Source organism: Pholcus phalangioides, unplaced genomic scaffold, assembly GCF_987345545.1.
Source record: "Pholcus phalangioides strain wild (caught in Gottingen) unplaced genomic scaffold, Ppha-v1.0 ptg000027l_1, whole genome shotgun sequence".
Lineage (NCBI taxonomy): Eukaryota > Metazoa > Arthropoda > Arachnida > Araneae > Pholcidae > Pholcus > Pholcus phalangioides.
Genome location: NW_028301617.1, coordinates 5,012,677 through 5,039,395, shown reverse-complemented (window position 1 = coordinate 5,039,395; position 26,719 = coordinate 5,012,677). Strand labels below are relative to the sequence as shown.

The 26,719-nt window shown below is 38.8% G+C and overlaps 1 protein-coding gene across 2 annotated transcripts in view; it reads left to right on the top strand.

The window, feature by feature from the left end:
• LOC149068232 (3'(2'),5'-bisphosphate nucleotidase 1-like) overlaps positions 1 to 21,402 on the top strand; it is a 33,669-nt gene extending 12,267 nt beyond the window's left edge. Inside the window, exons 4-8 of one of the 2 annotated variants that reach the window (XM_089251825.1) lie at positions 7,310 to 7,358; positions 8,507 to 8,598; positions 13,678 to 13,695; positions 16,479 to 16,679; positions 20,215 to 21,402. In XM_089251825.1, coding sequence (XP_089107951.1) covers positions 7,310 to 7,358; positions 8,507 to 8,598; positions 13,678 to 13,695; positions 16,479 to 16,679; positions 20,215 to 20,463 — 609 coding nt within the window. In that variant the 3' untranslated portion in view covers positions 20,464 to 21,402. The remainder of the gene's footprint in view (positions 1 to 7,309; positions 7,359 to 8,506; positions 8,599 to 13,677; positions 13,696 to 16,478; positions 16,680 to 20,214) is intronic. The other variant, XM_089251826.1, reaches the window with a different exon arrangement.
• The last annotated feature ends 5,317 nt before the right edge of the window (positions 21,403 to 26,719 follow it).

The following is a 26,719-nucleotide window of genomic DNA, read 5'->3' as shown; positions in this document are numbered from 1 at the left end:
GTATATTAAACTTCCCACTAAAGGAAAAGTTATCGACAGCCAAATCAGTATCCCGATTTTGTAAGTATCGCGAAATTTCAACACTGCTTCTGAATTTTGTCCCTTCGGGAGAGTAATAATAGACGTCAATACGAGGTTCTTTTTTCCTCTTAACGAGAACCCTTTGCCACCCTCTCTGAATCGGAACCAAAAACTTAGAGTAACCTACGGAAGATTTAATGAAATTCGTTTTCACCATCTTAGGAGTGGTGTCCTCCTCGGGATTTTGCCGGTTAAAGGACGTACTAGAGTTATTGCAATTAGCACTATTTAAGGGCGTTTGTGAAACATGATGTCGACTCGGATTACTGGAAGTGTGTTGTACAAGGACCTCTCTACTCTCAGGTGACTGCGGGACAGGCTCAAGAACGATTTGGTCACTACTAACGAATTTTTTCAAGTCACAAGCATTGACTTTATAGACATTATCATTGGATAAATCCACTATCAGGTAGACAATAGGTGAAATTTTTTCCAGGACTCTACACGGGCCGTCCCATCGTGGTTTCAACTTCGCCATAACATTGCCTTGCGCACTAGAACGGAAATGCGTTCTCCTTAATACCAAATCATCCTGATTAAAGGTGTGCAATAATCTTTTTTTGTCATAATATCTTTTTTGTCTCCTTTGTTGTTTTTTGACATTTTCCTTAACTTGCTTAAGTAAGTTTTCGGGCAAACTCACCCTTTCCCAAACCGGTATGTCCATAGCCCAGTCAAATGGTAAAACTAATTCTCTACCAAGAAACAATTTAGCTGGCGACTGACCCGTAGTTTCCGAGGGAACCGACCTAATAGCAAGACCAAAAAAGGTTAAATTTTTGTCCCAGTCTTTATGTTTATCACCAACATAACAGGAGATCATCTGTTTAATTGTCTTATTAAATCTCTCGGTAAGGTTTGATTGAGGATGATAGGGGGTTGTGAACCTTTGCTTGACCTGGAGAACTTTACAAGTTTCCCTCATAAGGTTTGATATAAAACAAGAACCATTATCGGAAACTAATCTTTTTGGAAAGCCATATCTCATACAGTACTCATGAACAAACTTTTTAGCAACTGCACTTGTCGTAATTCGTCTTAGTGGAAATAACTCTACCCACTTTGTGAAATAATCGACGACGACTAACAGATGCACGTTCCCTCTGGAAGAAACGGGAAAGGGACCCATGGTGTCAATCCCAACCATTTCTCCTGGATGATCAACAGAGGTTGACACCATGCCTCCCCATCGCCTCGTATTGTCGAATTTGCATGTTTGGCATTTTTTACAGGACAGGACAAATTTTTTTATATCTTTACGCATACCGGGCCAGAACGCGCGTTGTCGGCATCGCTGAAGAGTTTTATTGACTCCCATGTGACCTGAAATGGGATGCATGTGCATTTCAGTCAAAAATTTCTCTCTACATGGTGGAGGAATTACTAGCAATTTTTTATTCCTGAATCTAAAAAACAATTTTTGATTTTCGAAAAGGTAATACTTTTCAATTTTTTCATCAATTTTTTGTCTTCCGACAGATTTATCATTAAAATACTGTATAATATCTTGGTAATTTTTTTTCTGTTGAACAATTAACTCAGGTAAATCCAAAAACGAGAACAAATATAATTTATTATCAATTTTTTCCTCGAAATCAGTTTCGGCGGTGACAACAGCGGGCATTCTGGACAGGGCATCAGGGGCCTGCATGGTCGAACCTTTTCTATATTCAAACTTTAAAGGATATTCCTGTAGTAATTGAGCCCATCGGCTTAACCTCCCCTTCAATTGTTTAGCCTCAAAATACCAGGCGACTGCCCTGTGATCCGTTACTATAGTAACAGGTTCTCCTGAAAACCAGGCTCGAAATTTATTACACGCCCATATAACAGCGAGTCCCTCCTGTTCTGTTACCGAATAATTTTTTTCTGCTGAATTCAAGGTACGACTGGCATAGGCTAACGGCTTTTCCCCGTCAGGCTCAACTTGCTGCAAAATGGCTCCAAGCCCAATTCCTGAGGCATCTGTGTAAATTTTTAAGGCACAATCTTTTTTTCTTGTGGTTAGAACGGGAGCACAAGACAAGAGATGTTTCAATTTTTCGAACGCCTGTTGGTGTATTTTGTCCCATTTGAACCTTTGCCCTTTTTTTGTCAGGCCGTAAAGGGGGTTAGCGACATCACCAAAATGGGGAACAAATTGCCGGTACCACCCGCAGAGTCCCAGAAAACGTTGCACCTGTTTTACTGTTTTAGGCCTAGAAAAACTCAAAATGGCGTCGGTTTGGTCCTGTTTTACGTGCCATCCTTCTTTGGTCAAACAGAGACCTAGATATTCCAAATTTTTTTTATAGAGATTACATTTGTCTGGCTTAAGAGTTAAGCCTGCTTTTTCCAAACACGAAAATACTGTTTTCAAGTTTTGTAAATGTTCCTCAAAATTCGAACTGTAAACGACAATGTCATCCAAATAAAAATCGGCACACTTACCGACTAAGTGGCCCAGGATTGTAGTCATCATGCGTTGGAACGTGGCCGGGGCATTGTTGAGTCCAAAGGGCATTACCTTAAATCGGTACATTCCAGAATCGGTTATGAATGCCGTTTTGTCCCGATCCTCTAGCCGCACTGGAACTTGCCAATACCCTGAGGCCAGATCGAACGTAGAGACGAATCGTGCGTCACCCACTCGTTGTAGAATTTGATCGATGAAAGGCAAAGGGTACCGATCGGGTGCCGTAATTTTATTCACCTTTTTATAGTCGACGACAAATCGCCAATCACCAGTTTTCTTTTTGATTAAAAAACACGGGGAAGCCCAGTTTGTGGAGGCAGGCTCAATGACGTCATCACAGAGCATCTGTTGCACCTGCTCTTCTACTAATTGTTTTTTCCATCGCGGAAGAGAAAAAGGGGATCGAAAAACCGGTTTTCCGTCAGTCACGATCTTATGCTCAGCAACGTGAGTTCTACCGGGAGTGTTTCTGAACAAATTCGGAAATTGTTTTAACAATTCAAACAACCTTTTTTTCTGATCGGAATCAAATTCCGATTTACTTACTAAATTTTGCATTTTTTCCTGATCAACATCTCCTTTATACGACAACAATCCTCCTTTAAGTTCAAAGTTTTTGAAGTCAACTATAATTTCAGTTTTACTCAAAATATCACTGCCGATCAAGATCCCAAATGGGACCCTGGCGAGCACTATCAGATCTGTGTGCACGACACTGTTTCGTATCTCCACTTGGGCCCGAAGAATCCCCACAGGCTGACAGTACTCACCGGATGCCAACTGAAATCTATCACCGTGATAGGGTCTAACTTGATTAGTGGGTGAACCAACCTGCCGAGCCAGATCGAAACTGATCGCTGAACAATCGGCACCGGTATCAATTTTTGCTGTCAAAATCTTGTTGTTAACTCTCACAACTGGATTAAGAAAACTAAATTTTTTACTAGGGGTCTTTTTACCCATGGATACACTACCCCTTCTCATGTATCCCAGGTCTAGTTTCCCTGATTCCCATTTGATTTACAATTTTTTACAATATGGCCGATTTGACCACAACCAAAACAGGTAACTTGTCGAAAAAATTTATTTGTCCTAAAAGGCCGTCTTGAAGGTTGTACTACATTTTGTGTAGGTCCCACACAATTTTTTCTAACTTCAGGTTGAAATTTCTCAACACAATTTTCACAAGATTCAAAATTTTTACGAGATTCAATTTGAACATTTTCACGCGTTGCAAGAAATTGATCTAACATTACAAATAATTGTTGCAAAGAATTAGGCTTCCTAACTTCCAAAAATGTTCTCACATTATAGGGTAATTGTGACATTATAAGTTCAATTTTGTCCGACTCCGGAACGGTTAAATCGAACGACTGAAAAAGATCTAACTTATGTAATACGAAATCAAGGTACGAGCCCGTCGAAAACTTTTCAGAGAATAAAGCACGAGCTAATTCAACCCTGGTATGATACCTTGAAAAGGTTTGTAATAACAAGCCCTTGAAACTTTCCCACGATTTATGGGGGCCCCATTTTTCCCATTCGTGCCTGCCTATCGTTTGCCACCAGGCCTGAGCACGACCTTCAAACGTGCTTACAACTAACTCGATCTTATTAGGAACACTGTAAGGATTAAAATACGATTCACATTTTAATAAAAAGCTTCTAACGTCTTCTCCACTACCTGAAAATATAAGACTACCAACACTGCGTTGGGTCAATGGAACCAAAGCATTTGCGGGATTTAAAGGTAATGCCGGGGGAAGTATTACATGCGTCTCGTTATAAGGATTTGACATTGTTGGATAAGTAAAGTTCATTTGTGAACCATTATTCGATTGTGAACCACTTGGTTCCGGTTCAATTTGTACACGAACATCATCACCTAAATTTCTAGGCGTACTATGATTATTAGAATTCATCTCTAAAATCAATGTTAAATATCAAAAAAATTTTTTTTTTTTTTTTTTTTTTTTTTTTAGCGAAAGTACTTTCCACCCGCGGTTTGCCACACTTACTGAGAACCGGTCGAGCCCCCAAAATTGCAACGTCCCTTATGGGAGTTGCTTGCCCGGTTCGAAATATCCAGCAATAAAGTGGCAAACGACAAGTGGAAAATGATTAGAAACAAACTTTCGCATGAAATATTATTATTTATTCAATTATATGGGTTAGTTAATTTTAACAATGGATTAGTATATCTTGGAGCCCTCTATTTGACGTTAGCAGTAAAGATACTGGCTCACCAATTGATGATCAACAACAGTCAACTTGTGCAGTGATCGGACATCCGATGTTGTTAGCTTTTCCGTAAATACCAGAGGAGTTTTCTCAGTTGAGAACCGGAACACCTTGATCAGTTCCTGGGGGCCTCTCGGTTGAGGGCCGGACCACCTTGCTCAGCTCCGGGGGGCCTCTTGGTTGAGGGCCGAACCACCTTGATCAGCTCCAGGGGGCCTCTCGGTTGAGGGCCGAACCACCTTGATCAGCTCCAGGGGGCCTCTCGGTTGAGGGCCGAACCACCTTGATCAGCTCCGGGGGCCTCTCGGTTGAGGGCCGAACCACCTTGATCAGCTCCGGGGGCCTCTCGGTTGAGGGCCGGACCACCTCGATCAGCAATGAAGAACTTTGACTGTGAAGATTGTTTTATATTTTGATTCCGGACCTGCCGGAAAACGGATTCAAATAATGTAGATTATTGCATTTTAACAATTCAGCCTAAGGCCAATAGATACGGTAGTAAGACGGTGAACCGTCCTACTAGAGGGCTTCAGTTGAACAGAACAAGATTAGACGAACGCAATGTGAGAGACAAAGAGGGAGGAATTTATACTCCCCTTTTACAAGAAGTTTGGGACCACATGTCCTCGCATGGCCTTTTCGCCTCAACAAAATTATCGAATTTGCATACTCATGCGTCACTATTATAAACATTACAATTTAATTACATTGGAATCTGGCAACATGACATAATCCGGAGAGCTGATCAGACTCTCCCGATTATGTAAACATTACTAACATAACAATATGAAATGAATTGTTCCGACGGAGGTCTGCAGCCCCCCGCCGAAAATAAGTGAGTACAACACTATATTTTCGTATCCGCACAACGAGACTTGCAACAACTCCCCCGGGAAGTTCTTCGATAAAAATAATTTAAACTGGGCTAAGCCTCGCCCAACTATACATATATTGGATCAAACCCCTCCACGAAAATAGCGGCATCGTCGTCATGAGGGGAATTAATTTATGTGGGACATCAGTAGCCCGACCTCTGGCCCGTTCTCGTTCGACAGCCGAAAGACCCCACCCGCCGACTGCCGAACTAATCGAACACTCTGGCCCTTACCGGTTCGCCAGTGGGTCCTCGGGTGGTTTCCGGTAACTGAGAGGTCCCTGGGGTCTAAAATAAGAAGGAATTTCCCACATAACGACAAGACCACCATTAACGTAGAGGGATCGGATCCCGATACGTTACATTGGCAATTCATTTTCTGTCGCGAAAATCTGGCTTTCCTCTGTAGGTGAAAAAACTAAGAAAGGATTATATTCTTATTACAGCCCATTATGTTAATGGATCTTGTCAACCATAGGTAGCTATGATTGACGGGAGTGGGTCATACAGGTGGCTTGTTCAGCATGGCAGAAAGTCAGCGAACAGAAAATTTGAAATTTGCATCAAGAAAGTTGGGTTCGATCATCTCAGTGATGAAGGATCATATCTGGTGGTTCACTCAAATTTTAGCGATTCTAAGAACAATGTTGAAGATGATTTCAAAACATTGAGGCATTACTAAAACAACTCAAGCTAGAAATTTCATTTTCCAATTTTGTGGAAATGGACAGTTCATTACAAACTTGCAGCATCTTGGCCGGTACCGAAATTATTGCTGATGGTGTGGCCGACTTGGGTGATGAAAGTACAGCAGAAAATACTGCAGAGAAATTAGCAAAAAGTAACAATGTGAAAATGGCTGAACACATACTGTTAACATGCTGCGCCATATTCAGGACGAAACTGAGAAGATAAGAGCCAGAAATATTCGCAGCTTTTGCTAGAGTATAGATGAAGGCTCAAAGAGCAAAAAAATGTATCAATCTAAGCTTATGAATTATCTTAAATAAGGTATGTAAATAAAATTGAATGGAACAAAAAAAAAATTTGAACGTATTTTACTGCATAGTATTATGAATATAGTGCGATTGAACATTGATTGTGTAACTTAGCCAATAATTTCATTAGTATGAAGTAAAATGTAGTATGGTATTTTTTAGTCTATATCAATCGGATTTGTGGCGTGTTTTTTCTTCCTCACTATAAATAAACTATTTCTCAAAAACTCTCTATCTCGAAATTTTTTTGCACCCGTCAGTTTCAAGATAGAGAGGGTCGACTGTATTCGATTGCGCAGGGAAGAGATGTTTCAAATTACAAAAAAAAGAGTTATTAATGAAATTAAATTATTACTGATATAATGGAAATTTTTTTACAAAAGAAATTAACAAGTTTCAAAATATACGAAGAATTTTTTTTTATATGATGTTCAAAGTGCACATTGTGAGACCAAAACCACTGACGGAATGGCAGAAATGACTTGGTGACAAAAACCAATTCATGCCAAGACAGTGTACTAGCAACTCACGAGAGACTCCTCCTTTTTTCCCGCATCATCAAAATGGACCCTGTTTACACAGGGGGCATTCTGAAAGCACTTCTGGTGGACCACCAGATTCACTACAAGGAGTTAAGACATTGTTTTGTTTATATTTCAGGTGGTTATTTGGGTCGATCCTTTAGATGGGACAAAAGAATACACACAAGGTATTTGTGAATTATTTTTATTTTTGCTTCTTTATATAGTTGGCATTTCTTTCAACAACCCTCAATCATTCGAAGGAAAATGAATGTTATATTGGAAAGTCGTTATATTGATATTGAACATCAGAAAAAAAATTAGCTTCTTAATAGAATTAATATTTCAACGGAATAAAACATTATATTATTTATTTTCTTACAAAGGAAGCAAAAGTAAAAATGCATTAGATGCATGACACCCAGGGCCATAACTAGGATTTTTGCCGCCCCCACAACCTTAAAGTTTCATAATTTTGTAACAATGTTCTTTGTTCCCACTTAAAATTGTTGCCCCCATCAGCCCCAACTCTGATGCCACCTATCAGAGGCACCGACATGAAGAAAACATTGGGGGCCTTAAAGTTGCTGGTCGTCCCGTATATATGGGACAGGGAAGGATTGCATTGTTTTTCAGAAATTATTAGTGGGGGGGGGGCTCAAATGGCCTGAGCCCCCTAGGTTCCAGCACCTATTTACCTAACTCTCCAATATCAAGGGTGAGGGTAAAACACAATTTTGACAACCACAAAATACAGATATTTCTGTATTTTGTACGTTTCTTTGCAAAAAAAAGGCGAGGCAGAGCTGAGTTCAAAAGTTATATTGAATCGAATGGTCTTTGTAGGTCGTCATATTGGATGAAAAATAACATGGGATGAATGTGAAAACATTTGAAAATTATCGTTTTCAGTTGTTATTATGGAACGGTCATAGCAACGCCTGGTCACTATAATGAGCATCGACTGTAGTATCCCATTCACATTAAACAGAAATTCAATGAATTCAGAAGACAATGCATAGCGCCTTTTGCGTGGTGTGCACATACTTTAACTAAAAATAGAACCTAGATGAAGTTGTTGGTGATATCTCACTTTTTTTTACCATTGAGGTATTACCATATTGTGATTCAAAAAGTAATGCAAACCCGGCAATGCCATAACTAGGATCAAACGTGATTATGCCATCTTTTCCACGGGAAAATTTCAAGAGTTTACAATGGTGTTTTCTTTCCCACCTAATGTTGACTGCTGTGGGCATTTTTCCCCTTTTCTCTCTATTTTCTGGTCCCGGTTGCCATATTAAAGCATGTGTAACTCATTAATTTTTCTTAACAGGGCTTCTAGACCATGTGACTGTCCTCATAGGCGTGGCAGTTGAAGGTAAAGCCGTGGGTGGCGTTATTCATCAGCCTTATTACAACTACCAGGTAATTTTCTGTCATTTCCTCCTTTAGTGATGTTTGAAACATAACTTTAAAGGCCAGTTTATACGGATTTAGGGGTCAAGCGAATTCTAATTAAATTTTAAGTGAATTCGAACAGCCTTATTAGAACTACCAGGTAATTTTCTATCATTTCCTCCTTTAGTGATGTTTGAAACATAACTTTAAAGGCCAGTTTATATGGATTTAGGGGTCAAGCGAATTCTAATTAAATTTTAAGTGAATTCGAACAGACGAATGGGGTGTCAAATAACAAGATACGAGTTAGTGATTTAATGGCCAAGTTTACAAGCAGAACAAAATCCAGTACAGTATATTTTTTCATTAAGTAGGCGTAATGCACAAGCTCCAGTAGGTGTGGTTTCATAAACTCGTTATCCTCGGTTATAGACTCAGTTAAAATGCTAGGACAGAGATTGTCAAACTGTGCTCCCCCTAACCTTTATCAGGGGTGTTGTGGAGTGGCCATCATGACAAAGTTTTTTTTAAGAGATCCTTTGTTGAGCTGCAAATAAGCATTTATTAGGAAACGAGGCACTGCAGGTGAAAAAGTTTGAGACCCCCCGTCCAAAGGGACGAATCTAAAATACTTGCGAACTTAAAAATGAGTTGAAATTTAGCTGACTACTAAAGTACTTAACTCGTGTTAACTAGCCTTATCAATAAAATAATGCATTCAATTATTGGTTTTACATTGTTGTGTATAGGCCTATGACAGTGGGTTTTCAAACTTTCTTTGTTTTGGTTATCCCAAAGCAAGAAACATCTATAATGTGATTCTCTGAGGTTTCAAAATTTGCTTGCACTTCTTTCTGTTTCTTATTTTTATCAACGTGTTGCCTGGCGCAATGGGGAGACTTATATTAGTTGTTTGAAAACTCACAGGTGTTTAGCTTTTGTTTATTCTTTGGTTACTGTTGATTCAATTAATAGTATGGAACCTCGATTAATTATGGCATGTGATCAGATTGAGGTATACTGCAGTCACAGTTTTTGACTGTGGAAATGTTGGTTTGGTCAACAAGCTGCTTCTAATCGGACAATCTACGAAGCCCAGGGCTTTGAAACTATGTGACATTGTCTGTTCCCTAAATTGAACTTGGCATACATAGTACTGAGAAGTGGTTTCATACCATAAAAAATAGAGAATAGGAGTTTTTTGTGCGAGGTCACAATTAGATGCTTGGTCAGCCAGGTCAAGCACGCATCTTGGCACATTGCATAACGGCATTGCCAAGCTGAAGCCTGCCCTACACACGAGAATAGCTAGCTACTCAACAGTAGGGTAAAACTTATCTATCTCACGATGGTATGCGTGTGTAAGGTAAAAAAAACTCCCTTTCTTCAGTTCTTGGTCAGTTTCTTTCTTCTGACCACACCACAATTCCTCAGCCTGAAGACTTTAACAAGAATCTATGAATGTACCGTACATTATAAAAAGTATCATAATTTTCAATATTCATTAGACAGTTCCATTCTTAGTCCTCATAATTTTTCTGAATTTAAAAAAGTTATTTTAGTTGGGAGGGTGGAGAATTCTGTTTTAAAATGATTTTTAAAAAAGACATGATTCAACATTTTGAAACCTGTTATGCTGGAAAGATAAACATGGTATTATAAACATTTAAGATAAATATTTTCCATGTGTCATGTTCGACTGCATGGGACATGGATCATCATACTTACAACCAAGATTATTTTTGGGAATATAGTTATAGATCTGTTATTGTTATCAGAAACCTAGAGTCCCGATTTGATCACATTAAGGCGGTGTGCACCGTATCTGGGTTGGCTCTGGACTCATTCCTTTGGGTTGATCGAGGTTCTACTGTAATGTTAATGCTGGAATATAATGTTGGAATTTAAGTATCTTTCTTATGAAATGATACAAATTTAGATGTGTGATTTGTTTGATTAAAGTTCTTGCAATCATGAACATGTGCTGATACTGCATGTAAATACAGAAACGCTCATGTGGCTGATCATTTATTCAACCCTGTATCGGGTGATGAACAATCAAGCAGACTTGGAGCACGCCGAAGACTAGCCAGTGACAGCCTGTTTTTGCAATGTCCTTTTTGGCTGAGCCGGATTTCAAGGTGTGTAAGCATACCTTTGTAATGGTATGCACCTCTGGCACATTTTTTTTCTATAATTTTTCTTTCCATTTCAACCTAACCTACTCAATTTTTTTCTCTTCACCTCCACTCTTCTCTATATTTTTATACTTCTCATTTTGTAAGTGCATGTCTGGATTGAATCCTTTTTTCCTAACTGTGCAGAAGAAATATATTTTCCAAAGATTTGAACATATTGTAAATGATTATGTAACTTTTTCTTGAAATCCCCAAAAATTTTTTTCTTCAACCAATATAATTTTGTGCTGTGGTGATTCATGTGTGTGTTCATAGTTTCAGTCAGAGGAAATGATTTGTATGAAGTTTAAAATCACTTAATAAGCCATCCTTTAAACATAGCGTTTCCCATACCAACCTTATAAAAATTCCTATTGCATAAGTGATCTTGGTATGCTACCACAGTGATCCTTAATCTGTAAGTGTCAAACGACTCTTGATTTTTGATTGGGATTTTCCAGCCTTATTATCAAGTAGGGGTTCATATAGCACAATATTTCCATGAGCTACCAAAAAGTTTCAGTACGTAAGAAATTAACAATTCTAACAGCATTCAATGCAGACAAATAATAACAGAATTTTTAAATAACCCGTTGCATTTTGGCCCTCCTGGGTGCCATTTTTAAAGGTATCACCTCTCGCGCTGTGATAATGGCACCCAGTAGTTTCAGAAACACGATAGGTATTATTTGAATTCTTTTATTTTTTTGCCTTGAAAATTTATTCGAATTATAAATTTCTTAAATAAGAAAATACTATTGTTTTAGGCAAAGTGTAAGATATATTTTCATCATCAATACAATTCATACTCAACAAATTTTTGCACTAGTTTCAATGAGGCCTTTTTTTAGCCTGATTTTCTCTGAACCGGCAGACCCTCTGTGCTACTTGGAGCTGTTAACCCTTTAAAGGGCGCAACATCAAATTATGTAAAATATGAAAAAATAATTTGATATTTGATGTACTGATTGATACATATGGGTGTACATATTAGGTTTCCTCACAAAATTCAGAAAAAAATTTACATATTTGTTTACATGAGGTGGGACACCGTTTGTCCCACCACGCACTAGCAATCATCAGTGAGGTTGAAAATGCTAGGCAGGTTACAAAGGCACCTTTACAATAGGGAATATTTCATTTTATTAACCAGAAAAAGATTAGAATAGATAAAGGATGTCATAATATAGAGAGATACTTCTAAATTGTATCTTAATTCGTGATGGAAGATGTGAAGTCTCAAATGGCAAGTTCAAGTGCAAAATTGAAAAAAATTATGGAAAATTTTTTTCTGTAGAACTGCGATTTGAATACAAAGAAGAGGCAAAAACTAATGCATATGCATATATATACACAAAAAAAATGTATATAAAATGCAAAAAAAATTAACAAAAGAGTTTTTTTAATGCTCATAGCTAAATTTTTGGTTTTTAGCCATAATAGAAACTTAGCATAGAAACACATCCTTTGAAACTGGATCAAACCCCATTTCTACCTGGGTTGCATACAGATCTGTTTGGAAAACAATGTGCGCAATGAAGGGTGATGTAAATTAACACATAAAAATCACAATAGGGGATTTTTCTGCCAAGTCCAAAATTTTATCACTTGGCCCAATCCTTTCTCCGAATTTCGGAACAGTGTTTTGTTGTGGAGTTTTGCTCCGAGTTATTGTCTCCGTTTTTGATTGTCCTGGAGTATATGTTTCATCAACAATGGATTCTTTTATAACAGTAACAAAGGGGTTCCCACTGCCCTTCAAAGGGTTAAGAGAGCTTCTGTTATATAGTGTTTCAATTTTACTATATCATGTGCAATATACTTCTTCAGCGTTATATTTACTACTATATGCACCCAATGGCCAAAAAATTAGAAACACCCAGCTATTCACCACTAATATTGTGTGGGATCTCTGGCTTAGATGACTGCAGATATTCTTCTAGGCATGGACTCTACAAGTTGCTGAAACCGTTGAAGAGAAATATTAGCCCATGCTAACGAAATGGGAACTCTTAATTCCCTCAGATTAGAGAGTGGTATTTTGGAGCTTTTAACAGACCTTTCAACCTTGTCCCGCAAATTCTCAATCGGGTTGAGGTCGGGTGACTGAGGGAGCCATTGAAACAGTTGACACTCAATCATGTTCCTCAAACCAATCTGAGATAATTCCAGCCCCGTGGGAGGGTGCATTATCCGGCTTAAAATAGCCATCATCATCAGCAGGAAACTTGGCCATAAAAGGGTGCATGTGGTCAGCAGCGATGTGGAGTAGGCAGTGGTGGGTGTTTCCAATGGAAATAAGGGACCAAGAGTATACCAGGAAAATACTCCTCAGACCATGATTCCACTGCCATCTGCTTGAACAGTTGTCATGTGGCATCCATGGCTTCGTGCTACTTGCGCCACACACGGATCTTGCCATCAACGTCATGGAGAAGAAATCTTGACTCATCAGACCAGAAAACCTTCTTCCATTCATCAAGTGTTTGATTTCTGCAATGTCAAGCCCACAAAAGCCATTTTCTTTGGTTTTGCAGCGAAATCAAAGGGACTCTAGTTGGTTGCCGGCTATTAAAACATAATTTGTTTTAAGATCTGTCTTGTAGAGTATACGGATATGCTTTGTGATGATCCTGAATTGTATTACACTTCAATTTTTTGCGTTGTAGCTTGTCTGTTGCTGCATACAATGCGTGTCAGTCGCCTAGCACCTCTTTCGTTCACAAGTGATTTCCGCCCAAATTTTTTTGGTTTAGCTGCTTTGAAGTCTGAAGATATTGTTGTAGTGAGGGGTGTTCCTAATTTTTCAGCCACTAAGAGTACTTTATAATGATCTGCCAGAAAGGAGTCTGGCTCTATCTGTCATGCGATATCTTGATGCTTATACTGTTTCTGTTTCATTTTATTTTGAAGCTCTTGTTTCTTGCAGCCGATGGACATCGTTATCGTAAGAATTTCTCCTTGATTTTTAGCATGCAATAACGTTTGACTCATGAACAAACTAGTCTTTGCATGTGGAATTTTTTTCATGGGATAATAATACATATGTATGATTCCAAACACATATTACCGTTAATTACACCTTTCAATTATCATATCTACATACAATAATTGAATGGACACCTTTGTGTGCTTGTGGCTTAGTAAGTAGAATCAAGTGTATTTAAAGTAATTTCAAATGTGTAGAAACTTTCTTTTTTAAAATGTCATACAATGTGTCTGTTAAGTATTGCTGGAGAAAGGCTGTTGTGTGCACTTTCAAATACTAGTCTATAGTTTATATGCCTGAGTGGTGCAGTGGTAAGATGCTTGTCTTCCACTAATGAAGTTTACCATCAAGGTCCGCAGGTGAACCATGAAATGAATCATTGAATCCATGGAAGAACATCAGAAACAGTTCTTTATCTACCGAGCCTGTGGCTACTACCGATAGACGGCGCCCTCATTTCCCACCCAACTCCAATGGTTGGAAATTGCCGTATGGTGATATATGACTGCAGTTGGTGTGCAGTAAAGTATTATATATAGTCCACAGTTTCTCAAATTTTTCTCTTCTATCTTTTCTAGGCCCCCCCCCCCCTTTTTCAGAAGGGAAAAAAATTATCGCCCCTTCCTGATCTCAAAGGATCGTATATTTTTTAATTAATAATACTCTGTTCCATTCCAATACCCTAAGTCCAGTCGTTCTCGGGTGTCTGTCCAGCCAAAATTTGGAGTCCTTTTTTGGACCCTTCACAAAATTCCAGATCTGGAAAACAGAGCCTTCACAAAACACATACTAATGAAACTATAAATTTGGCGTTTCATTTCTTTTGTTATAAATTACCTAGATTATTTCGCTTCCAACAAAATTGATAGACATTTCACAAGAATAAGGAAATTTTCTTAAAAAATAGGACCCTACAAAAAATGTCTGGACAGACCCCCTTCTTTTTTCCAATCCCACAGTTCCCTTGCCTTTATCATTGTTTATCTGCAGTGCACCAGATTAGTCTCAAAAAGAACCACTTCATGGCATTGAATATTTGACATGACATATTTAATACACATCAATATTTTCAGCTCGTCTCGACACCCCTGACAAACATCTGTCATGCCCCTTGGAGCCGCGACACATTTTGAGAAGCACCTATTTAGTCTATCATCTTTTTCAAGGTGGCAAGGAACCAGCAACCTCAGCTGTTTTCATGTGTCCAGTCTCAATTTGGTGTAGTTGAGATTGAATACTGTCTCACTTGATGCTTCAGTTGTGCTGTTACAAAGCCTAACTTGCTTAAAAACACCTTGGAACATTAATTTTTTCCCCATGTCATTGGAACCATCACAGCATATAGGTGTGATTGCTGTCCTGGCTGGAAACCAAAACTGCGGCATTAGTTGGGAAACTATCATAAATCTGTGGTTAGATGGAAAAATGTCGCAAGTCACTTTTCCTGAAAAATTGAGTCTGCATTCTGCTGTCTCGTTTGTCAAAATTTTGGAAAGTGACAAAATTTCATCCATCTCTTTCGGTTTGTGAGGAACCAACGGAGGCTAGCCATGTGATTTCTGATGAGTGACGACATTGGAAAAGTGGGATTAAAGTGCTGATCCTTATAAATGAGTTTTGATGAAAATTCTTGAAGCGAGTTTTAAACTGCCTTTTTACCATTTTCCATGTAAGCAGGGCTATGAATGTTAGTGAATTATTTTTTGTGAGAGAGAGACTGCAGTCGTTTCTTTGAAGTCAGTCCATATTACCTTTGAAATAGAGCTGCATTCGCTCTAATTTTCTTTATTTTTCCGTGGTTTTGAACCTAAATGTTTATTTTCAATGTAGCATGTGGTGTCTGGAAATTCACCTCCATGTAATTCACCGGAAAAAAAATTCACAGACAACAATTGGTGAGTTAGCAAATGGAGAGTAATGAGCCAGGGAGTGGTTAAGTGCAAAGGAAGAGGATGAGTGAGTAAGGGAGTGGATGAGTAAGAAAGAGATTGGGTCAGTGAGCAAATCATGAAGTGAATGAGCAACTCAGTGACCTTATGAACAAGTGAACAAATGAATGAGTGAATGAGCAACCCAGTGAGTGAACAAGCAACCCGTTCACTCACTCAGTTGCTCAAGGGAGCAGTTGATTAGGTTGCTTGCTCTATCATTAACTCACTAGGTTGCTGATTAGGTTACTCACTAGGTTGCTGATTAGGTTACTCACTAAGTTGCTTGCCCGCTCACTCACTGTAGTGCCCATTCGCCCCTCCCACTATGTTGCTCACTCACTCACTCACTCACTCACTCACGTACTTGTGCCAAACTGTTATCAGTGAATTTTCCATAAATGATAGCACAAATCTTCTATCTGCAAGGAGCATGTATTCGCTGATTATTGAACTTTTCATTTTGCATGCATGCTTTTCAAAAAAGAACAATTAACAGCTGCCTTTTTGTTCAAAAAATTTATCAATCACATGTTTGATGAGCATGCAAAAATCTTCTGCATGTAATGGTTTGTGCATGTTTGTGACTCATGATATATGTTTAATTTCACAATAGTTTTTCGTTAACTTTGGTTATCCCATAAGTTGGCCTGGTTTTTCACCCTCATTGTTGATGTTTTGTGGCTTATAATTGTTATAAAAGCTTCAAAATAAACTCAACGTTTTATGGGAAAGGTCAATTGCTTCTGGGATAACCTTGAAATTTCCTGATACGATCGAGATTCATCGAATGCAATTTGGTTTTAATTCCAGGTGGAAAAGGACTATACAAAGTTAGGGCGAACCATGTGGGGAATAGTAGGCGTCGGGGCATTCGGTATAAATTGCTCATCGCCACCTAAAGACAAGGTGATAATTACAACCACCAGGTCTCATTCGAATCCTGGTGTCCAGAAAGCAATTTCTTCTATTAATGCGGACGAGGTGCTCAAGGTTGGCGGAGCAGGCCATAAGGTAAGCATGTCATACAATATTTTTGTATTTTACTTCATGTAAAATGTTTCAATATTTTTGTACTTCATTCAGCTTCTTAACACTAGAATGACAAGAAGCGGTCATTTTAACCGCAATAAGAAAAATTGCATGTAATTTTCTTTTACCAAAAGAATTCTTAACCTATCTATTCAGTCTCTTCGACTTATTTTTGCATTAAATTGTTATTCATATACCTTTTTTTGGAATTATGGACAAAATGGCTTGTAATGACAAAGACTAATATTGTGTTTTGTTACCGTAAAACAGATTTGATTGTGATTCTTCGAGCAGATATAAATTCTCAGCTTCATTTTCACTTGGCAGCCCAAGGTTTGAAGCAAAATACAGTTCAAACATTTGCTAAGAGATCGCATTTACAAATTTGAAAAATTTTAAATATAGCTGTCATATCCCGAACATTGCATATGCTACTGCCAACGCCCAAAGTGCGGCCAATTTGTGATGGGGATGGCCACTTCATGAATTGGCCTGGAGTTTTAGCTAGAATCCATATTGCATAAATGATTCAGGCTTTGGCCTGCCATTTCGCGAAGTGGCCGGAGATCCTTGGCAAAAGCTCGATGTACTGATGTAAGATGGCCCGTTAACAGCCAAGTACATTTCTTTAATTGCCAACGTGTGGTACATGTCCATAGATAGAGCAGCTGTATTCAATTAGCTCCATGTGACGAGAGAGAAAAACTATAAAAATAATTATATAAACATACAGTTTTTTCTGCCAAATTTTGGGGATAAAAAATGATTTCTGCATCGTGATTGCGGTGTGATGAGTTGCCATAACTAACGAGAGCATAATTGTCTCAAAAGAATATACCAGCTTGACAAGGATCTGAAATCATGTCTTTTGTTATTGGACTTTGGTCAGAAATCACGCCACTTCTTGAACTGGCCGGGTCAGTATTTAACAGAATTGCCCAATTCACAAAGTGGAATTGGCCAATTTCGTTCTTTGGCAAGTAACATATACATACACAAATGACAGCTTTTCTATGCTGATCGTGTTGTGTACAGTCAATTTATTTAATCAAAGGTGTATACGGTGCACTTACAGTAAAGTCCTAATTATTTGCCTTGTCCACAATTTCAATTCCTCTGGGAACCCGATACTCAAGACCTAGATTTGCTCTGCTTACTGTCAATATGGGATCTGATGTATTTTCAAAATCATCAGCTGATAAGAATCCTAGCTCGTTTTTTCCAAAATATTCACCATATACTGAACAACTAGCAACATGTATTATGTGACAACAACTGTCTGTTGGGTGTGATGTTCTCTCTGAGTTACAGTCGTAAAATTTGTTATCATTATATTGGGTTCCAACTTTTTTCAACACGCATACTAGACTCATTTGAAATTTATCAAATTTGCCAATCACACTAGGGTATTATGCATAAACATGGACAAAGATGATAAATTTGAAGTGCACTGAAACCTGTCTGAGACAGACATTGTTATGAGATGGAAACCTGTCTTAAACAGAATCAAAATTAGTCTGTTCAATGATTAGTGCTTTTATTTGCACCTTTATAAAACAGAAATCGGTCTAAAACGGAACATTATTCCGGTTTCACCGGAATTCTTGCATTAATTCTTACTTCCGGAACGGGCCATCTTACATCAGTACATCGAGCTTTTGCCAAGGATCTCCGGCCACTTCGCGAAATAGCAGGCCAAAGCCTGAATCATTTATGCAATATGGATTCTAGCTAAAACTCCAGGCCAATTCATGAAGTGGCCATCCCCATCACAAATTGGCCGCACTTTGGGCGTTGGCAGTAGCATATGCAATGTTCGGGATATGACAGCTATATTTAAAATTTTTCAAATTTGTAAATGCGATCTCTTTGTAAATGTTTGAACTGTATTTTGCTTCAAACCTTGGGCTGCCGAGTGAAAATGAAGCTGAGAATTTATATTTGCTCGAAGAATCACAATCAAATCCGGTTTCACCGGAATAATGGTTATAACGGTAATTTTACGGTTTCACCGTATTCATCAAATTTGCCAACACTACTTGTGTGGTTATTATGCATAATCGCTAGTAAAAGTGATAATGTTTACAGCATTCATTGAATTTACAGATGGTGCTTGGGTATTATTCATGATCTCCTGTAAAAGTGATAATTTCTTTAATATTCGTCAAATTTACCAACAAAGTTTGGGTATTGTGCATATCCACAGGTAAAAGTTATAAATTTTTTATCAAACTTACCAAGGTGATTGGTAAGAATGCATAATAACTAGTTATTATGTATAACCACCAATATTTATCACATTTACTGTAACATATACAAACTAAAAATCCAGCAAACAATGGGATAAAATATTTATTCTTGCAATATTTATATTCGCAAAAGTAAGAGGAAAAAGAAAATCTATTTCACGATAATCATATTTGTGCAAAATCTCGATAGAGGTAAAAATTACCACTACCGTCACCCCAGGTAGAAATTCCTTTTTGCCACTTAACTAAGAGACTATTTATATTCTAGGAAATCAGAAGTCGCAAGAAGATGAAAAAAGTTGTGATTTTTCAATATTCTGAGAAGTTGTTTAGGTGTAATCGCATATCAAAATAACTTTGTTGTCGAAATCGCAGCATCCATCGTAGTTTACGAAATTTCGCCTCTGATACATTTCACTTTCACAAATTTTGCCCCTGACATTTCAACTGCCATGACCATGTGAGTGGGTGAGTGACCAATTGAAGAAGTTAGTAACTAATTGAAGGGGTTGAGTGACCATATGAGTGATCAAGTGGAACATTTCGTCCCTGACAATTCACCTTTGACATTTTGTTCCTGGCATTCCCTTTGACATTTCGTCCCTTATACAGGGTGATCCAAAAGTCACGCAACCCATTCTAATATATTTTATTTTTAAAATTCTATCACGAAATAAATCAAATAAACTGTATAGTTCAAATAAGACATTTGTGGATACAAAAATAAGGTTTGTTTAAGTATCTGTGCATTTGTTAAATAAAAAAAACAACTTTCCATCTTGAACAATATAACACTGCTGTCTATGAAAAACTTTACTTACAATCAGTAGAATTTGAGAAATTAATTTTTTTATAATGGGTTGCATGACTTTTGGATCACCCTGTATAAATATCAGTAGGCTGCAAAAATGTGAATGCATATAATGCTTCAATACAGTAAAATCAAGATATAAGGATATTTTATTAATTTAAACACGATATAATGATATCCACACGGTCACTCACTCATACAGTCGATCACCCACTCATTTGGCTACTCATACAGTCACTCACCCACTTATATGGTCACTCCTACAGTTAGGGCAGGTGAAATGTACTGGGGACAAAACGTTCGAGGGATGAAATGTTGGAGGCAAAATTTCTGGATCCCGTCCGTTGTTCTAATGTTGAATTCCTTAGATAAGGGACAAGTTTCTTTCACTTATCTTAGGTCATCATTTCAGAATAATACCATTTTAATCCTCATCCATATCTATTTTTTTTTATAGGTCCTGCTTCTCATTGAAGGAAAAGCAACAGGCTACGTTTTTCCCAGTCCAGGCTGCAAGAAATGGGACACCTGTGCGCCAGAGGCTCTCCTTCATTCAGTCGGTGGTAAACTCACAGATATTCATGGCAAAGACATCAAATACCATGCGGATGTCGAACATCCAAATTTGACAGGTGTTTTGGCAACATATACAGCTTCTGTGCATGACTGGTACGTTAATAAAATGCCAGCAGATGTGATGCTGTAGACCTGACCTTGTTTTGCGGAACCTGGACTTGAAAGCGATCTCGATTAGATAAGTTTGGTAGCCCCTGCTCTGGCATTTCTGTTGCCTCGCTAAACTATGTTAAACTCAAACTGTTGCATAACTAGCGAATGTGGAGAGACAGAAAATGTGGGAGTGTTGTTTAAATTATGAGCATGTTTATATATATATATATATATGGAACAGATTATCCATTAAGCAGCTTTATTGCTTTTGCTTGACTTTATATCAGGGATGCACAACCTCCAGCCCCCGGGCCACACGCAGCCTGCCAAGAAGTTCCATCCTGCCTGTGAAAAGTGTTCCAGTGGAAAAGTATCAATAAACACCACACAATAAACCCTTAGGCTGAAAAATTGTTAAATGCAAGTGAAGTCGCCAGTTAAAGACAAGAAATTGTCAGAGGCAAGTAAAGTGGCTAATTCTACCTAAAAATCATCAAAGGCAAATAAAGTTCCCAATTACAGCCGAAAAAATTGTCAGAGGCAAGTAAAGTTTTCAATCGCAGTCAGTAAAATTATCGAAAGCAAATATAGTAAGATTACTGGCAAAAATTGTTTTCCAAGAATAAGTGAAGTTGATAATTTCAGCCAAAAAAAGAATGCCAAAGGCATAATAACGCATGAAAATAATCTCTATTCTTGTTTTCAAAAGTGTCTTGTTGGAAATATCAGGGAAAAACAGGACACACACATTCTGTGAAAAAGTTAGGACGACGAAAATTACTGGAGAGAGAGAATGTCCCGTAAAACTATTAATTCATATGGTCACCCCATTTATACAAATTTCTGGCAGATCCCCCCCCACCCAGACTAAAAAGGTTGTGCGCCTGTGCTGTATATGTTCTGTAATGCGGCATCAATATTTTATGAATCCTCTTTATTGAGATTATATATTGAATAAATTTATAATATATGTTTATTATGTTGTCACAATGGATGCAATGAGTTCTGTTTACTCTGCAGCAGCGATGATGTTGGTCGGCACACGTACGAGTTGTTTCGAAAATTATTTATCCGCAAAAGAAAGCAAGCAGTGGCTAGAGGCATTTTAACTCTTTAACGCCCAGATAGAAAACCTGGGAGGGCCGTGAAAATACCAAGTTTTTTGTGTTCGAAGTGGACTCGTCCAAATTTCGGCCACTTTCCCTCTCCCCACCCTTTCTCCATGAGTTTCTATTCATGCCACCCTTTGCATTGACGTTCACCCTTTCATTTCAATGGATTTTCGGGAGATAATTTGTCTACTGAAAACACCCCTTTCCTCACAGTATTATCTCTTTGTAAAATGCATTGAGTACCCTTAGTCCATTCTCAAGGAACAAGGTACATCAGCTTTTAAAATCCCATTGATAGGGCGTTGCAGTTGTCTTTTCCGTTCCCGCCCCTGACAAGAGCTTTCATCTTATTCCCCGTTGGTGACAAAAGCCCACCAAAACATACCCATACCCCCTAGCTGGGCTGACTTGAGGCGGTTATGGGCATTAACCTACTCGGCCGACTTCGGGCGATCTGGGCATTATAGAGTTAAATAAGAATTGTTTGTAATTTTTACTTAGACACTGAACAAGGACATTGGCATATGTGCCAAGTCTCCCGAATTTCTACTTTTGGACTCCGGAAAAATACTTTTATCTCCCAAATTCCACCCATGATTGTAACAAATAACTACATTTAGGGAAAAATTATTCCTCAAGAATTTACCCGAAAGGAAAAAAAACTGCTGCTTCATAAGCGTTGTGTGTAAATTAATGTCATTTCGTGAAATCACAAATGAAAATTTCATTTTTGGGGAGAAAACACAAAATTCTGTAATCAGCACACGTCAATTTGACTTTTCTAAATTAGCACAATCACGTGCATCTGCTTTATCCATATGTCCCGTTTCGGGCCCGACAGAGATTTTTTGGGTTTGCGAGATTTGATTTTTGAGAGGTAATGTAACCCAAGGATTTCAACCTACTGGTTGGCCATGATTAGCAATGGCTTGCACAGTGTCACAGTTTTTACAATGAGAAAATATCCCTAAAATTGTTTTTTACTAATGAAAAATCCCTAAAATGTTTTAAAAAATCCCTTCATTACATTTATTTTTGTACCAAATTTGGATCCGTTCGAAAACCTCCAGAATTCTTACTCCAAATTTGGCAGCTATGCATTAGTGTATGTATGGACTGCTTCTGAAGGACGTCACCATCAAAGAATTTTTAATTTCCTGACTAATGAGAAGTAATAATCTGACGCTGTGGTTGGAATTGAAGTTCCTTAAAATCCTAGGCTTATTCATCTGCCATCTTTGAGCTTAATTGTGACGTCAGTAATATCACTGCTCCCTATCCTGCTTTTTTTTAATGGATATCACTTGGAGCAGGGTGATGACTGGGATTTTTGTGATAGGGGAGGAACACATGATTTTGCCCCCTCCACTGCGAAATTATTTTTTCTCACTCCTTCAGTTTACTGCAAAGGGGTAGTTGCCCCCCCCCCCCCTTTTTAGCCTCACTATACTTCCGACCCGGAGTTGTAGCAAACCATTTTTTTTGTTCATAGATAGAGGACTTTTAGTTCCCTTTCTAGGCGGCTTAGAATGAAGCAGTGAGTTCGTATCAGGCTCAAGCAACAATCTGATTGGTTGCTTGCGATATCCAGTTATTTGATTGGTCTATTCAAATTTTCTCTCAATATCAGCTAGAAATGAATCTAAACTTTGGAAATGCAATCCATTGGTGGTGATAAAAAGTTTAAGGACAACCAAAAAACCTTTTGGCAACAAATTTTTATTTTTTGACATCATCTGTATATATATAAAATAACATGTTCTGACTGACTTACAACCGTGGTTATAACTTACACCAACAGAGTTTAAACCACAATCGCAGGTGAAAGAATTGGAGATCAAGACGGATTGGTTAAATTCAGGATTCTAGCCAATTCATGTTGATATCTAATCCTTTAACCTACAATTATAATTTAAACTGTCTGTGAATACGGCCTTGAATGATTCATCATCGCCAAGCCAAAACCACTGAAGTTATGAATATGAAATGTGGTCAGTAGTTTTATTTCATGAAGTAGACCCACTAAGAAAGGGTTTTTCGAAATTTTGACCAAAATTGTTAAAGGGCCCTGGATGTTTGTCCCTTTGCAGTTTTAGTTCTGCCAAGGTGAATTTACAAGGGGGGTCATATGGTCATTTTCTCACATTTCAGGGGGACCAACACCCCCCCCCCTCTCACTAGGGCCTTGGGGGGCCTTCATAACCATGAAGTGTAAATTCACATTATACTGTTTTCTGATACAGACCTATGTCAAGGACCACATAAGATCAAATGGTCTGGAAATGTGTCACTCAGTTTATTTTTACAACATTAGATTTCAGTTCATGGGCCACTTCAGATGACTCCGAGGCTCCATTTGACCCACGGGCCATGGGTTGAGCATGCATGTTAAGAAGCAAAATTGTGGTGTTGGAAGTGTCTAATCTTTAAACCAGCTCTGGTAAAAAGTAATGGAACCCACATGAAAAAGTAAAATTGACAGTTCGCACAAGCTGAGGTTGTCATATTGTAATCCTCATGCCTTCCGCTTAGGCACGAACTTGCAAGAACCCCCCATCCCCCGAAACGTAAGAAAATGACCAGTAAATGATGGCAAAATCTATTGTTCTATCACTTTGGTCCCCACCCTCCGAATGAAACTTCTGGCTACGCTCGTGACATTGACTAATATCGGTTAACAGAGCTGCAACTAGATGATTGGTCAGCCGGGACAAGCACACATTCTGGTGCCCCCACCCGATCCTCTCTAGTTGGGGGGGGCCCTGTCAATTAATCAATTATATATAGATATATTACAGCATCAATATAATCATATACATTCTAATGTAATCCTTTATACAGGATGTCATGTATATAAGTGCTATACACTATCTACCAATAAGTATTTGGACACCTGTGATAGAAAAGAATAACTTTATTCAAAATCAATAGTTGGTAGAGCCTCCACGAGAGGCAATTACACCGTGAACCCTCCGTGCCATACTTTCCACAAGTCCTTGTGTGACGGCTAGTGTGGTATTTTCTTCCACTCTGCTTGGAAAAGACATGTCAGTTCCTTCACCGATTTTGGACGGGTAGGACACCCCTTAATTCGCCGATCAAACTCGTCCCAGAGGTTCTCGATAGGGTTCAGGTCTGGGCTCTGGGCATTCCAGTCCATTCGATGAACCCCATTGGCACCATACCAAGCCTTGGTTAACCTGGCATTGTCGTCCTGGAAGTAACACGGGTCCACCCCGTAAAACTGCCGCAACGTAGAAAGCACATTGTCATCCAAAATAGTGCAGTAGGCATCAGCGTTGAGCTTACCATGAATGGGGACCAAGGGTCCTAGTCCATACCAGGAGAAACACCCCCCAGACCATAATTCTACCTCTGCCAAACTTGACTGTTGGCACAATGCATTCTGGCAGGAGACGTTCTCCAGGCAGACACCAGACCCAGACCCTGCCATCCGAATGGTAGAGGGTGAACCTTGATTCGCCGCTCCAAAGAACCCGTTTCTACTAATCTGCGGTCCAATTTTGATGTGCTTTGCACCACATTAACCGAGCAACGCGGTTGGACTTTGTGATTAAAGGCTTATGGGCAGCAGCACGACCATGAAAACCAATCAGATGTGCTTCCTTACGGATGGTATTCATTGAAACAATACTCCCGGATGCCTGTTGAAACTCCTCGTGGATGAGGGCCATCGGTTGGGTGCGGTTCTTCTGAATTTCTCTGGACAGCACCCGTCGGCCTCTATCTCCCAGTTTCGTTGGTCTGCCGACTCGGGGCAAATTCCGACAATCACAGCTCACCTTCCACTTCTTAATCACATAGGCCACTGTCGATTTTGGGTACTTCAGCTCGCTAGATATGTCCCTTAAGGATCGGTCATTTTTGTGATACCCAATAATTATACCTTTCTCGCAATCAGAGAGCTCCGAACTGCGCGGCATCTTGCATGCGACTAATGCCGATGTTGTTTCCTACACGATATATACCGGCGGAGGGCGTGACGTATCTCAGGACCGCAGATATCGTCATTTGCATAGGTGTCCAAATACTTATTGGTAGATAGTGTAGCACCGCCTTTATCTTAACCGTTTGTCGTAGTTCAATTTAAAAAATGCTCAATAGGCATTCCAAAATTACCCTGTACTAGTTTCAAGAGTGAAAATACAGCGTGTCCGGCCCATACCCAGAAATTCCATTCGAGGGGACCAAAGTGATAGAATAGATTTGGACATCTTTTTCCATTTTCTCACTTTTTGGGGGCCCTCAAAGTCCCCCCATCTCATTACGGCCGTAAAAACAGCCTGTCACAAAATAAAGTCTAAATTGCTTCCAATCAGAAAGTTGTTGCCTCTGTCCTCCTGGTGGCAACAAAAAAAAATTCCTTGTTTCTAAGTGCAATATTCAGAGATATTCGAAAAACAAGAGGAAATTTGGGAAAGAAGAGCATTAAATGCATAAAACCGGTTTTACTTGCATTTAACACTGTTCTTTCCCAAATTTTCCTCTGTTTTTTTAAATTCAAATATTACTATGAATATTGCACTTAGAAACAAGGAATTTTTCTGGCATCAGGCGAGACAGGGGCTTTAATTGGAAGTTGGAAGAAGCAACTTTTTAATTGGAAGTTGGAGCGGGAAGGGAGGATTGCATAGAAATTTAGATTTCTTTTTATTTTGTGACACTGTATTTTCACTCTCAAAACTGGTCCAGGATAATTTTTGAAAGCTTGCTGAGCATTTTTTTAGACTGAAATCATACCTCTACGATAGACGGTTGATGAGATAAAGGCTGTGCTATAGCATTTACAGGAGCCGCTGTGGTGGTAAGTGGTCATAGTGACAGACTCATTGCGAGGTTCCAGGTTCAAACCACACAGTAGTTGTCTCCAACTTTGAGGCATGAATGCGAGCCGATCTCCCCTTTAAAAAGTCTTGCCACAGAGAGCAAAATACCTACAAACAGTACAAATATAATTCAATCGTAATACATTCACTTCACTCCTGAAATATAGATGGCAGCACTGAAAAATCGAACACGACACTAGACTGTTAGGTGCACTTACACTTCCGGCACAACTCACTTGGTAGTAAATTGTCCACAGATGGTGATAGACCTGAGTTGTGCTCATTTTGAAAGCACTTACAGGACACCCTGAATAATTATCGGAATCAATTGCAG